This window comes from Mytilus edulis, chromosome 9 (assembly GCF_963676685.1).
Source record: "Mytilus edulis chromosome 9, xbMytEdul2.2, whole genome shotgun sequence".
In the NCBI taxonomy this organism is placed as follows: domain Eukaryota; kingdom Metazoa; phylum Mollusca; class Bivalvia; order Mytilida; family Mytilidae; genus Mytilus; species Mytilus edulis.
The window spans coordinates 54,216,457-54,231,330 of NC_092352.1; the positions used below are offsets into that span (position 1 = coordinate 54,216,457).

Here is a 14,874-nt window from a genome sequence, read left to right on the forward strand (position 1 = left end):
CAATGTTTGTTAGTTTCCATGTTTCACATCCATACAATAATACAGGTCTAACTAATGATTTATATAGGTGTATTTTTGTTTTTCGGCCAATTCCTCTTGCATACCATATATTTCTTAGGCGATGGAATGTCCCTCTTGCTTTCTGTATTCTGTTTTTGATGTCACAACTGCCTCCTCCCTCTTTGTCCATGACTGCTCCCAGGTATGTGAACTTGTCTACATCTTCTACTTTCTGGTCGTATAACGTTATCAACTCTTTATTCTTTGTTTGCTTGGATCTCAGAGTTTTACACTTTTTGGGGTTAAGTTTCATCCCAACTCTTTCAGCTTCAGCTGTTAATTTCTGTGTTTTTTCATCAAGGTCGCTAAATTTTGAGGAAAGAAGTGCGATGTCGTCAGCAAAGTCAAGATCTTCTAGAACAGTATTAAAGTTCCATCGTATCCCTCTGGCTTTGTCTGCAGTTGTTTTCCGCATGATCCAGTCTATGAATAGAAGGAAAAGAAAACCTGACATTACGCATCCCTGTTTCACTCCTGATTTTATCTCAAACCATTCTGATGTTTCTCCCTGATCGATGACAGAACACTTAAATCCTTTATATATATCTCCTTTATGGTTCTTATGATCTTGTCTGGTATTCCGTAGCTCTTCATGATATACCATAGACTCTCTCGGTGGACTGAGTCAAATGCTTTTTCGAAGTCTATAAAAAGTATTATTAAAGCTGCCCTCCATTCATTTGTTTGCTCGAGTATGTTTCGAAGGATAAAAATCTGTTCAGTTGTTCCTCTTTTTGGTCGAAATCCTGCCTGCTCATTCCTCAATCTCTTGTCTATTCCTTCTTTTATTCTTTCTATTAGCATTCTGCAGAATACTTTACTGAAAACAGGTAAAAGAGTCACTCCCCTCCATTTGTTACAATCTGTCATATCGCCCTTCTTAAAGATCTTACAAATCAATCCCTTTCTCCAGTCTGATGGCCAATTTTCTTCTTCCCATAGGCTGTTAAATATTTCTGCCATTTTCTCTGCTGTAAGGTCGATGTCTGCCTTTATAAGCTCTGGTGTTACACTGTCTATTCCTGCTGACTTCCCATTTTGTGTCTTCTTCAGTGCTCTTTTAACTTCAGCTACTGTCCATTCTCCTAGATCGATCTCCTCTATTATAATTTCGGCCATGCCTACATCTTCCTCTGAAATTGGATAAAGAGGGTCTTGCCTATTTAAAACTTCACTAAAATGTTCTACCCATCTATTCAAAATATCATTTCTTTCACTTTTCAGTTCTCCTTCTTTACTTTTTACTCCTGTGTGTTGCCTCTTTCTTTCACCTGTAAGTATTTTAGTGATGTTATAAAGCTCTTTGCTTCTGCCATTTTCTGCTGCTTTTTCCTCATCTTCAGCCATCATATTGTACCACTTCCTTTTATCCTCTCGTGCACTTTTCTTAACCCCTTTATTTTTCTGCTTGTATTCTTCGTTGAGTCTCACTTTTTATCTTTCCGATCTAGTTCCTTCTAATTTATTTTTAATTTCTTTTCTTTCATCAACCATTTTCCATGTATTGTTGGTTATCCAAGGTTTACTGATCTTTTTACTGCTCCCCAATACCTGTTTAGCTGCCTCAGTGTATATCTCTACTGCACCTTCATATTTCAACACTGGATCTTCTATGTTACCTTCTTCTAGTACTTGGAATCTGTTTCTCACTTCAATATTGTACTTTTTCCTTACATCCATACGTTTTAGCTTGTTTAGGTCATATCTCTCTCTTTTGCATTTGTTCTTGTCACCTTTATTTCTTGCCAGTTTGAGCCTGATCTTTGACCTTACTAAGTAGTGGTCAGTATACACATCTGCTCCTCTCATTACTCTTGTATCTAATATTGATGTCCTCATGTCCCCTCGTACCATTATATGATTTATCTGGTTTGTTGTTTTTCCATCAGGGGATTTTCATGTTACTTTATGTATTTCCTTATGTGGGAAAATGGAGCCTGTTATGATGAGGCCGTTGATTTGGCAGAAATTGCATAATAATTCACCATTTTCATTAATTGTCCCACATCCATGTTTTCCTAGCACTTCTTGCATATGGCTATCGTCTTTGCCTACTTTAGCGTTTAGGTCACCCATAACTATAAGCATATCATTCTTATTGCAAGATGAAACATTGTCTTGTAGTTGTTGGTAAAATTCTTCTTTCTCTTCCTCCTTTGCATCATTTGTTGGAGCATATGCTTGTATAACTGTCAGCTTCTTATACTTTGAATAGAATCTTGCTTTTATCATTCTCTTGTTGATTGGTGTCCATTCCATCAATGATTTCTTAGCTCTTTCATTCATCATTATGGCTACTCCCTTGACTTGATGTTCATCATCCCCGACATAGATCACTGTGTCTCCACTTTGAAGCTTGGTTTCACCTGCTCCTTTCCATCTACTCTCACTGATACCTAAAATGTCCATACCGTAATTTTTCATTTCCTTCGCTACTTGTGCTGCTTTTGATATGTCTGCCATTGTTCTAACATTCCAACATCCTATATACATATTCTGTTTTGGCGCTACTATGGAACCGATCGGCTTTTAGGCTTCCTTTCGGCTTTCTCCCAAATGTGTCATGTTTGGTTCCTCAGCAGTACACCAATCTTGGGTTTCTTCAGCGTTTCTGGTTTCTGTAACAAGTTCTTTTTTACAGAGTTGGGTAGTTAGCCCAACGTCCAACCTCCACTCTGGTGGGCCGGGTTTTCTCTCTGGGTAGTCCTTCCCGTAGATGATTGCATTACCATGCTAACGGATTGCATCTGTCCGGATTTCTTTCTGGGTTGTCTCCCATAGCCTTTGACTTTCCACAGTCACCCACAAGGCAGTGGGGCTATTTACCCATAGCTGGGGGTTTGGTTTGCAGGCACCAGGGCGTATCCACTCACCGGTGGACCTAGCATGCCTTGCATCTAGGGGCCAAACCTCCTCCAAGACCTTGTGGTTTTGCCTGGGGCTGTGAGTTGCCCAGTTTCCATCTATCACCTCGTGGAGGATCCCATATCTGGGCCACATAGGTCTTACTGCATGTGAGGCTGTAACTGGCAGGAAAGACGCACTCGGCTCTCCTTTTCACAGCAAGCTGCTAGCCAGTGATGAATGCTGAAAGCGAGAGTGACAAGCACAGACACAACAACACACATACAGGTGCGCATCACACAGTCATTTGACAGACTTAACTCTTAAGTAACTCCAAATTCATGAAAGTTCAGGCAATTGCCTGGCTCAACTTGTCCCACCATTTTTGTTTTCATTGTTATGGTTGGCTAATACATGTCACGTGACATATAAATTTATTATATAAGGAGCGCCGCTTTCATAATATGTCGAATAGATGCCGTGGCGGGTAACTACAAATTCTAAAAGTGACAACAGTAATAATTTTCGTAAAGAAATAACAACACAGCAGAGGTATGAATATTTATCGTAATTTTAATACCATTTTGTACTCAGCACATCAACCCACAGAATTTAAATGGAAAATAAGGATAAAAACCGGCTGTCAGTTCCTACCTTGTCCAGTTACCCCAGTGTGTTAATAATGTAATCCTGCAGTTATTCCCCATCACATCGACCTTTCTAATCATAGATAATTAACAAGGGACCATATATTAGGATTTTACTAGGATAAACTGTTACTTTCGGCCTGACATAATTAGTTACATGGGTGTGCCAATTGTTGGTATTTAGATGTTCCAGTCCCAATTTGGATGTGCCATCACAATATTAAATATTAATAATTACCCTGATATATCCATGCTTCATCACCAGGCTTAGTCAAGGGTGACTTAGTTATATAAACAATGTTTGAAGAATATATCTTATTCCTGTATTTGACCATATTATTATGTTTATGTGTTAATACATATTTAGTACTGTGGATTATGCTTTATTGTTAGTGAAATAGAAATCTCCAGTAAATGGTAAATCAACTTACAATTTCCAAATGAGCAAAGACTGGTTTCCTGACTAGGAATGGATCCTTCTGTTCATTAATCATTTTAGTGTTGGTACACTAAACTTCATAAGAGTATGATTATACGTTTTGGGCAGTTGTCTTGTGGCTGGGGAGATATTTTTCTGTTACAGGCAGGCACAATTGGTCCATAATGGCTGACCATCCAGACACATATATATACACTTTTAAAATTGGTTAATGCTGCAACCTTTACGGAGACTTACCCAAATGATATAATTATATTGAAGCCTTCCCCAGGTCCCTTACAGTATATTACTATAAAATATATATTTCCTTCGTGTACTAAATGTTTTTTGATTTCACCCTTTTTTGACCTGTATGACTTTTTCATTGTACATTGTTTAAATCAAATACTTACCTATTTGACATGATCTATTTATAAATTTATTATCCCAGAAATAAAATTCATTACTGTTTTCAATACCACGAATTGTCAATAAAATTTAGTTATATAAAAGGACTTCTTAATTGATAACTTCGAAATCCAGAATCATCAAGAAGAATGAACACAATGACAATGGCGGAGAGGACAATTTTAGACATTATGGAATTTTAACGTCTTAAATTGTCTATCGATTATCCAGAAAAATGTTTGTCGTAAATATCAAATCTGGTACAAATGACGTTAAAGACAGCATTAACTGATGTTACCCAATTTACAACGAATACCCCACTGCTGATTCGGTAGACGAATCTCATAACTTACCAATTATAAAAATAATTTGTGAACGAAATTGGAAAATACAGTTACTCGTGAACTTCATAAACTATAAAGGCATTTTTAAAGTAGTTCCATATGTGGAGTAGTATGCATGCATCTGGAAATAGTTGAAAATAACGCGGAAAAATCACCGTTTTTGGCCTGGCATTTTTTGCACGTGCAATATAGATTTGTGTTAAAGGTACCAGAGGAATGCCGCCGTATTATGCTTCACTCGACCTTTTAACTTTTTGAAGTAAATGCGTTAGAAGATAAATATTTGGCTGAATATCTGTTTTTTATCCCGAATTCAAGTCCGGTTATTTGTCACACATTAACCGAAGCTGGTGTGGTTTCTAGTTATATGCCTTTTTTTGGACATTTAGGGAAGATCATTTGTAGTCATTATTAAGCTTATTTTTTGTTCATCTTAGAATATCCGAAGTCTTATGATTTCTTTATGTTGTTTGGTATTAATATTTATTCGTTTATGTTGAACTAAACATGGAAAGGTAATTTCATTGTAGGATGCACTTGGGTTTTCAGATGTCTTTGTTTTTGTTGTTTTGTATTCAAGTCGATGGACAATTTCACTCACTCGTTAAATAAAATAATTACATGCCCTTATTATGCGATTTAGCGAAGATCAATTGTATTCATTTACAAGCTTATTTTTTGCTCATACTTAAATACAGAAGTTTTATGATTTTTTTATGTTTAGCTATAGTGCTTCTCTTAATGGTCATTGGACATTACTGCAATGAGTGCAAGAGAGTTATATAACAAATATAAAAAATGAGGCATGGCCATACAAATAAACGATGAAAAAATAAAATAAAGTTAAAAAATATTTCAAAAAACATGTTACGAGATTTTATCAGTGTCATCTGCTTTGTCGGCTGATACGTCCTGGACATTTTGCAACTACCCACATTTTGACAAAAAGACATATCAGTTCCAGGAAGACCATAGCTCTTTCAACCCGGCACATGCCGCCTGGTATGCCTTTCCCCCAATCAATTTTTTTTTACCCATTTAAAAACAAATGAAGTGGAACCAACTCAAGGCATGTAGATAAGTGGGAATACTGGTGACAGAAACTTGGTTAAAAAACGAAACAATGTCGTGAACGGTTATGTAACCCGTCTGTTACCCGGCGTTTATAATTCGGCACTGACCTTATTCGTGGCTTTTACGACTTCTGTAGTTTAAATATTGCTAGCAAATATAACGCTAGACTAACCAGGTCCTTAATGGGCAAAGAACACAATGACAGCCGTGTAATGCTTAGCAAATTTAGCAATAATTTTCCATTAGGTCCGACTAGTTTTATCTGGTAGAAGAGACTAATACAATGTCAAAATTGATGACATTACAAGGAGACTTTTGTCACGTGGAAGGTCGGTGTCTATTTTTTAAACTACACTTTGAACACCAAATCATACACATATTTATTAATGGATTTTGTTCTATATGTCAAGCTTGTGGTCAAACATGCCGCATTATAATCTGCATTATTGAGCAAATTATCTTATTTTCTAAAATCATTTTAGCGTCCCATGCTCTAACAGCAGCATCATTTAGAATTGCCAACCTTTCGCTAGATGCAATGATATGTAATGTAATCACCTTTTTGTGGAATAATTTCTTGAAAAATTACACTGTGATGTATTTAGAAAATAAAAATCTTTTTCAGACAGCAAAGAATTGAATACATTCAGCTTCATATCTGGTTTTGTTTCAGCCGAAGAAGGTGCTACTTATTTAAAATTCTGCTTACTTTTGTAGCTTTTATGACACAACCTACATGTAAGTACCTTGATACGGTTGATTCAGTTCATGAATTTGTTCTATAATTCATTAAAAAAAAACATTTCGCCTCCGTTTGCTGTAGCAATTTTCAGACTTTTGCGTCTAGACTCTCTTGATATGATTAAAATTTAATCAATAGCAGAATTGCAGATAATGAATTTGTCAACACCAACTTTAACTCGCTTTTCTTGGCATCGCGCGGATCCAGTTATTAGCGAGAGAGTGAAATTGTCCATTGACTTTAATACAAAACAAAATAAACACACATGAAAACCAAGCGCACCCCTACAATGATATTCACTTTCCACGTTTAAGGATGTACACTTCTGAGGAGCCAAAAATGTCTAGTATTAAACTTTTTTTTCTAAACCTGATTTTTGGGTTTATATGACTGTTAAAAAAAAAAGATGAAGAAAAAATCATATGGTGGTGCGCTTCTTATTTTGCTACGGCCCTTTGAAAGTACCCAATTTTGATGATTTTCCAATTTCTCATCGATTTTTCAACTATTATCGTGAAAAAAAATACACTTCCACAAATAAACTTTTTTTCATACTCTCAAAAAAGGTGAAGTGGACCAATGTGAATAAATTCAACTAAAAAAAAAATATAAGTAGGTGTTAATATGAGAAAGTTTTGTCATATTTTGTTGCTTTAAATTTACCATGTTGTCAATTTTGTAAATTTGTGATTTTTTTCTGTTTAAAGAACAATATATGTCTTTTGATTGATGTCAGCTGTTTTAATTGATATTATAAAGTGTGTCTTCCTATCTTGTTATGTTACATCATTGTTTCAGGAAAGGGTGAAGGTTCGTCTTATTCAAACGTTTAAACACGCTGCATTTGTCCTAATTCAAGAACCAGATGTTCAGTGGTTGTCGTTTGTTAATGTGGTTCATAAGTGTTTTACGCTAGGTGTAAGTCAAGTTTCCCTGTTGAAGACCATTCTTTGACAAATAATGATCTATTTTAACAAATTGTGACTAAGATTGAGAGTTTTTTCATTGACACTCTTATCACATCTTCTTATATCTATAAAAAAAAAATTGACGAGAGCATAAAGAGAGAATAAAGTAGACGTAGGTCGGGAATCGAGTGAAAAGAAGTGATAAAGTTTTTTTTCAAATTTCTTCTTCTGATTAATTTGATAAGGAGGAATGCAGTTATAATTTAATCTTCTGCATGAAGTATTGCGTTCCCTTTTTTGCCCATTTTGGTTGCAGCATATCATACATCTAAATCTTTTTGTATAACTGTTACTTTGTGTTAAAAATCGAATCATAAACTTAATAATTGAACAATAATTTCAACTGCCTTAAAAGAGGAGCGAACGATACCAGAAGGGACACGCATAGATCGAAAATAAAGTGACAACGCCATGGCTAAAAAAAAGAAAAAGAAAAACAGACAAATAAAAGTACACAAGACACAACACGGAAAACTAAAGACTAAGAAACACGGACCCCATCAAAATCTGGGGTTGATCTCGGGAGCTCCGAAAGGTAAGGATAACCTGCTCCACATGTGACACCTGTCGTGTTGCTCATGTTATTACAAACCCCGTAAATAGTCTAATGTTGTAGGTCATACTCATGAAAAGGGAACGGGATTATAGTTGCGACGTGAGGATCATATCCAAAAATCATTTTTAAAACGGATATTCCATAACGGTCAGCTTTTTTATGAAGACGTCCGTAAAGTTTACGAAGGGATGATTTCAACTTTACAATTTGGAACTCTAAAGCTTGGTTTAAAAGCTTCCTTGTTAGCAGCAAGGCTCTATAAATGACATTATGAAATGAAATACAAGCCCTGAACTATCGTATCAATTCGAGTCGTATAATACTCCGTATTCGAGTGCTGCTGGAACGTTGCTATATAAAATTGATATACGACCTTAAATGTTCTCCTTTGTACTGTAGATGTGGGTTTTTTTTTTTCATCGGACATGATTTATAAATTGCAACACGGTGGGTGACGTGTAAGAAGCAGGAACTCCTCATGTTTCTGGAACACATGAGTTCATTCCTAGTTTTTAGGGTTAAAAATTACTCTACCTTGTGTGTAACAGATAATTTAATCTTCCTTGAAATATCAGTCAGAATTTGAAACCATATCAATCAACGGAACGAGTTAAAAAAATGTCTTTTTCTTAACTTTGTACAAATATTTCCGAGGAAAATAAGGAGATACTTCTATTTGGAATAATCCATCAAATATTTTCTGCATTTCGAAATATAACCGAAATAGCATGTCATTTACAGAGAGGATGGATTAATAATATTCGATCAAAAAGACATTTAAACAAAATAAGAAAATATACACTGAACAAATAAGTTTTACCTTTGACACGATATAAACATGAGTAGTAACCTAGACATATAGAGGAGCGTTACGTACAGTGATTATTAAAACGTTGGTGCCTATATAACATAGACTTCACATATATTAATGAAAGAAAGCAAAAATAAAAAAAGGACATTCTAACTCATAAGTGTAAAATAAACTTACAACACCATGGCTACAAAAAGACCAACATCCAAACAATATTATACAAAATACACCATAAAAGGCTAACGAATAAGCATCACAAACCGTACCAAAAACTGGGGATTATCTCAGATAAAAGATGTAGACATGGACAAAATGGCGTGTAATAACACATCGTACACAGGTGGCCCGAGAACACAGATATTTCGTAGTGCCTTTCTTTAATACCAAAAACGAAATAAAAAGCGCACATGCTCTATTTTTTTATAAATATTTCCCCGGTGTAGTATAATGATATATGAACAAATAATATCAACGTTATAGAAATGTTTATCGGCTTTACCTAAAATATGGACAATGAAAGTTGGTCTTTGCACCGAAAATAAGCACATTTATTTTGAAAACAGTTGTTGGCATGAAACGTGTTAGGTTTTTCTCATATATTTTATGGTGGTTTGATACTAAACCAATAGCGGGAGCGATTTAAATTGATTTTCGTATGGTGACGACATAATCTATCTAATTTGCATGGGGTCTGAATTTGGCATGTCAGTAACCCCTTTTTTTATTCATGTATCAATAATGTTTTGCATAGTTTCCTTTGATACCTATTCTGACATTGGACATGGACTTATTTTAAACAAAGATTTATAGTGCGTACCTCTATGAGTATCTCTATTCTACATTGGCTGATTAGGGGTGGGTTGAGATCTCACAAAACATGTTTAACCTTACTGCATGTTTGCTTCTGTCCCAAGTCAGTAGCCTCTGGCTAATGTTAGTCATGTATGTTTTTTTAATTTTAAGTTCATTTATATGTTTTGGAGTTTAGTGTGACGTCACTTTTCACTGAACTAGAACACAATTTAATAAGGGACCTTCTGAAGACCAACTCCGAGTACAAGATTTTACGCTGCGTTGAGGACCCATTGGTGTTGTCTACTCTTTGGTCGGTTTGTTGTCTCTTAGACATATTACCTCTTTCGATTCTCTATTTTACAATTCTATGATTTTGTGGTCTAAATATCAGTTATACAGCGTCAATTGATCAAAACCAATACTTTTCATGATGATTCAACACCACATTTGATAACTTACAATTTCATCCCCTTACTTAATTTTACATGCATAAAATATCAAGAATAAATCTGGAAAGTGTATAAAAATAAAAAAAAGTTATATTCTCTTCACACTAGGGACTATATTCGTAGAAAACGAAAACCAAAGGACGATAACCAGGTCCTTGTTCCAGATTGATTTAAAGGTAACAATTTCCTTGTTACTTGTAAAAGTAAAAAACAATCACACAGTTGATAAATCTGTTGTTCAGAGTATTAGGACAGAAGTGAACAATTTATCGTCTAACTTAATACTAGGCGAAAACCTAGTCGAAATCAAACAAAAGAAATGGAACGATTTGTTATAGAAGTTAAAAGGCCAAATTGGAAAATTGGAATTGTTGACCCCTGTATGTATGGGCTGAGAAACATTTATGAAGATACATAATTTAGGATTATATGCATTTTGTATCAGTGTTTTTAATAAAATTATAGCATAGAGTATGGATATATTTGTAAACTTTTAGATTATATACACATTTTCATAATAGTGTGTGGAAGATGGAATTTTTTTGTGTGTTAGCATAGATTCCGCCAAATCCACAAAAAATAAAAGATTGATCTGTTTAAAGCATAAACTTGCATCTTTGCCCTGGGGACAGTTATTTGGGACAAAACCTTTAAAATTAGCAATAATATTCGGAGTTCGTTTTTTTTCTGTGGATCACACGTTGAAATGAACTATACACATGGAAAAAAGTATTGCAACACCTTGTTTTTTTTAAATTTGAAAAATTAGCCTCTTTTTTTGGATGAAATATAATAAAATATTTGTATAATATTATTGAAACATAGTTTATGATAACATTGGCATCGAAACGATCAAAAAATGTTTGAAAAAAAATGATTTATATAACCACAATTTTAATAACAAAATGAAGTGTTTTTTTGTACAAAAATATGCATTTTACAACTTTTACTGTAGTCGAACTTTACAATGTCAGACATTTCAAAATTAATCTTCAGATGACTGTTCACATCATGGTTGATCGTTATACGCCAAAGAATTAGTACTTTGTGCGCAGCCTCCTTTCAAACGGATAACCGCATCTAAACGTCTTCTGATTCCTGCCAAAAATCGACTAATTTGTTGCTAAGGTAGCAGCAACCATTTCTGATGAAGGGCATTGTTTATTTCATTATGTGTTTGAACTAGGGTGTCCTTTCGCGCACGTTCCGCCCAATAGTGTCCCATATATGCTCGATATGGTTCAAATCCGGGCTACGATCCGCCCAAGGAAGATGAACCGAATTCCATTGGAACAATGGATCTTCCTCCACGATGCTAATTTTCAACTTTAGCGAGCTCTGCACTACATTGGATACGGAAAACTGTGTGTCTGTTCGTAGGCAAAGGTCTCCGAAATGGTCTTATCGCACGATTACCAGTAGCGATGAGTCGATCTCGAACAGTTCTTGTTAAAAGACTCCTGTATGTCCACCACTCTCTTTTTAGGATTGTATTGTATGCAATGGGTTTCCTTCTGACCAACCTTTATTATGCTTGATTTTCCTTAGCAAATGGTATAGGGGGTCTTCTTTATCTCGGAAGGTCTTTAACATCGTTTAGTGCCTTATTTTTATTCTCAAAACGACTTATAGTGAAATGGTGATGACCAAAAATACGTGCAGTTGTTTCAGCGACATCCCTGCTTCTCTCATGCTGATAATCTGCCATCTTGCTGCAGTTTAGAGTTGTCGAGGACCCATTACAAGGTCCACATAACTTTAAAAACTTGGTTATTTAAAGTGTTGAAAACAATGAGGATGAAAACATCTGTTTTGCTGTTTACGGGTACAGTAGCTGCATGTGCAGATAAAAAATTATCGAGTTTATATTTATTGATTAAACTCAGGTGATACTTAAATAATGTTTAATCAGTTCTATTCTACCAAATTATATCACAAAAAAATAAAAAGTGTTTTTTTAATTTCAATTTCAATTTGGTGTTGCAATACTTTTTTCCATGTGTATATTATATTACAGGTATTTATGTATTCCTCTGTACTGAGCATACTCGCGTTCTTGCGTTTATAGGTACTGTAATCCTGTCACGAAATGTTGTTATTTTAGTGGTATTTTTAACATTACCATATCAGCGGGGATTTGGCTAAATATCATGTACTAAACCAGGCATATTGCAATTAGTATCAAGTACTCCGTTTCTATGTATGTTGGCGTTTGTTTTTGTAGAAGTGTTTTTGCTGTTCCGTTTTTTTCCTCTTATAGTTTATGTGTTTCTTCAGTTTTCATTTGTGACCCGTATTTGTTTAATTTGAATCGAATTATGACAATCAAAAAAGTGGTATTATTCTAGTGTCTTTATTAATCGGAAAAAGAAATTAAAGTCGAGTGTATTTTTTTTTATATTAAGCTAGTTTGAGTTAATTATTCCGTCAAAAAAACGTGTAAGCAAATATATCTGATACACAATTTCGCTTCATATTCTACTATTTTATGTATTTTGGCTACATGCTAATTCAATAACAATAACAGAGCACAATACTGAAAAATGAATTACAGTGGTAATACTTTTGTTCGTGTGGTACCAATTTTCGTGATATTCGTTGTTTGCATTTCAATGAATTTAAGTGTCAAACGATATATAACAACTGTCATTTAAATCAAGAGATAGATGGTAGGAATTTCATGCATGTTTGACTACATGAATGCGGGTGTTGTTGATTTAATCTATAAAATACATCGATATAAGCAAAACACTATGACCTTTATTTAAAACTTCAGGGAGGATTTTATCCATATAATACTTGAACTATCTGAATTGTCTAACTTTGTATCATTACATTCTAAGCAAAATTATAGTTTTGATCGATGAGAGTCAGATTTTCGGTGCAGATATGCTTCAATCGAGATAATTCTTAAACATACTATCTTATTCCGAAAGGAATTATGTAATCAAACATGTTAAATATTTAATGAATGTTTTCTTTAATGAAAGACGAAGACGTAAGTGAAAATAACCACCTTATTTTGCAATGTCTCACAAATAAATATTAAACAACAGTTAATTACTTTCAAGATCACGTTTTCTTTAAGGTTATATGTTTATGGCCTAATAAACACCTTTGATGGTCGTCAAGCTGTTGCTCTCAGGTTAATTAGTGTCCTCTCTTCTGATTTCACGTATGCATCATCTAGATGTGGACTTTGCAATATCCTTCAATCGAGACAATTTCTAAGCATATGTTATTTCCGAAAGCATTTTTTATTAAATATTCAAAGTAAATGAAAAATTATTTTGCTCTGTTGAATAAATCAATTCAAAAACAACAGTTGATTATTTTCAAGAATATCATATCTGATGGTTTTAAACTATCCATTCGATTTGTATTTCTTTGGATAACTTCATTCCACGAATTTAAGAACCCATGAACATATAGCATTTGCTCAAACCACAAAAATTGGTAGCAACAAATAAAAGTACTTTCACAGTACATATATATAGGTCAAGTGAAATACCTTTTTAAATAGTCATACATGTACAACAGAGTAATTTGTTAGAATAACCAAATATTTACTAAAAGTCCTTGACGACAGATTTTACAAGTTGATACTAAAATGCGTTACTTGACAGAAAAAAAAAATGTGTCTGTGTGTTGTCTATGGTTGCTAGTCTTCAACATCTGAACATTTCCGTCTCCCATTCCACGAAATACTTAAAAGGAACTTAAATGCTTTTGACCTTTCGTAAGTTCCACTTAACATCAAATTATACAATAGTTCTAACGTTGAATAAATGCAGATAAGTAGGTAAAGATTATCAATATTTAGTAGATGGATTTGTCTTTTAGGCGGTAGTATCGTTAGAACATCTGAACATTTCCGTCTCCCATTCCACGAAATACTTAAAAGGAACTTAAATGCTTTTGACCTTTCGTAAGTTCAACTTAACATCAAATTATACAATAGTTCTAACGTTGAATAAATGCAGATAAGTAGGTAAAGATTATCAATATTTAGTAGATGGATTTGTCTTTTAGGCGGTAGTATCGTTAGAATTTAATATCATAATGAATATGTATCATGTTATTGTTGGTGACAAAATCGATATCAGTGCCAATGTAAATAATATTCAATATCTTATTAGAGAATTCTCGATATCTGACTTTACTAACGTCATACATAAAGTATACGTAAGAAATCACAATTAAGACTATATTTGAGATTGAATTGTCTCCCTTTTTCCAAAAAAAAAAACATATCAAAATGCATTCAGCTATAATTTCGCCATTATCTTCATATTTTTCTTAATCTAATGACTAGGATATTTGGATTAAGACAACATTGTTGTACATAGGGAAAACGTTTATTTTCAGTTAGGGAATCATGAATACATTGGACAATTAAAACAATCTTGATACTGTACATTTTGTACGTGTACAGCTTTTTGTTTATAAGAAACAAACCGATCAAAAACCAGATAAAGCCCAATGCCATTAATGGACTGTTTTATGCTTTATGGTCTGGTGTGGTCTTTTTGGAATGTTTTCGTCTTTCATTTTTTTTCATACTTCTTCATCCCGGGCTTTAATATCTCAGATCGTTAATCTATGTCCTAGCTTAGACTATTTCTTACGAGTTATTTAGTGTAAATTGTTGCAACTGTCTTTTTAAATTGATTTTTACCGACTGCTGTTGCATCACTTTCTAAACTTAGGAGAGCATTTTGAGTCGGTAAACATTTTTGTCCACCGCCATAAGTTATG

At 34.2% G+C, this 14,874-nt stretch overlaps 1 protein-coding gene across 1 annotated transcript; it reads right to left on the bottom strand.

The window, feature by feature from the left end:
- Positions 1-1,956: 1,956 nt before the first annotated feature.
- Positions 1,957-2,523, bottom strand: LOC139490056 (craniofacial development protein 2-like). Its single transcript, XM_071276907.1, has one exon. The coding sequence runs from the start codon at positions 2,521-2,523 to the stop codon at positions 1,957-1,959; it is 567 nt and encodes a 188-aa protein (XP_071133008.1).
- Between the last annotated feature and the right edge of the window lie 12,351 nt (positions 2,524-14,874).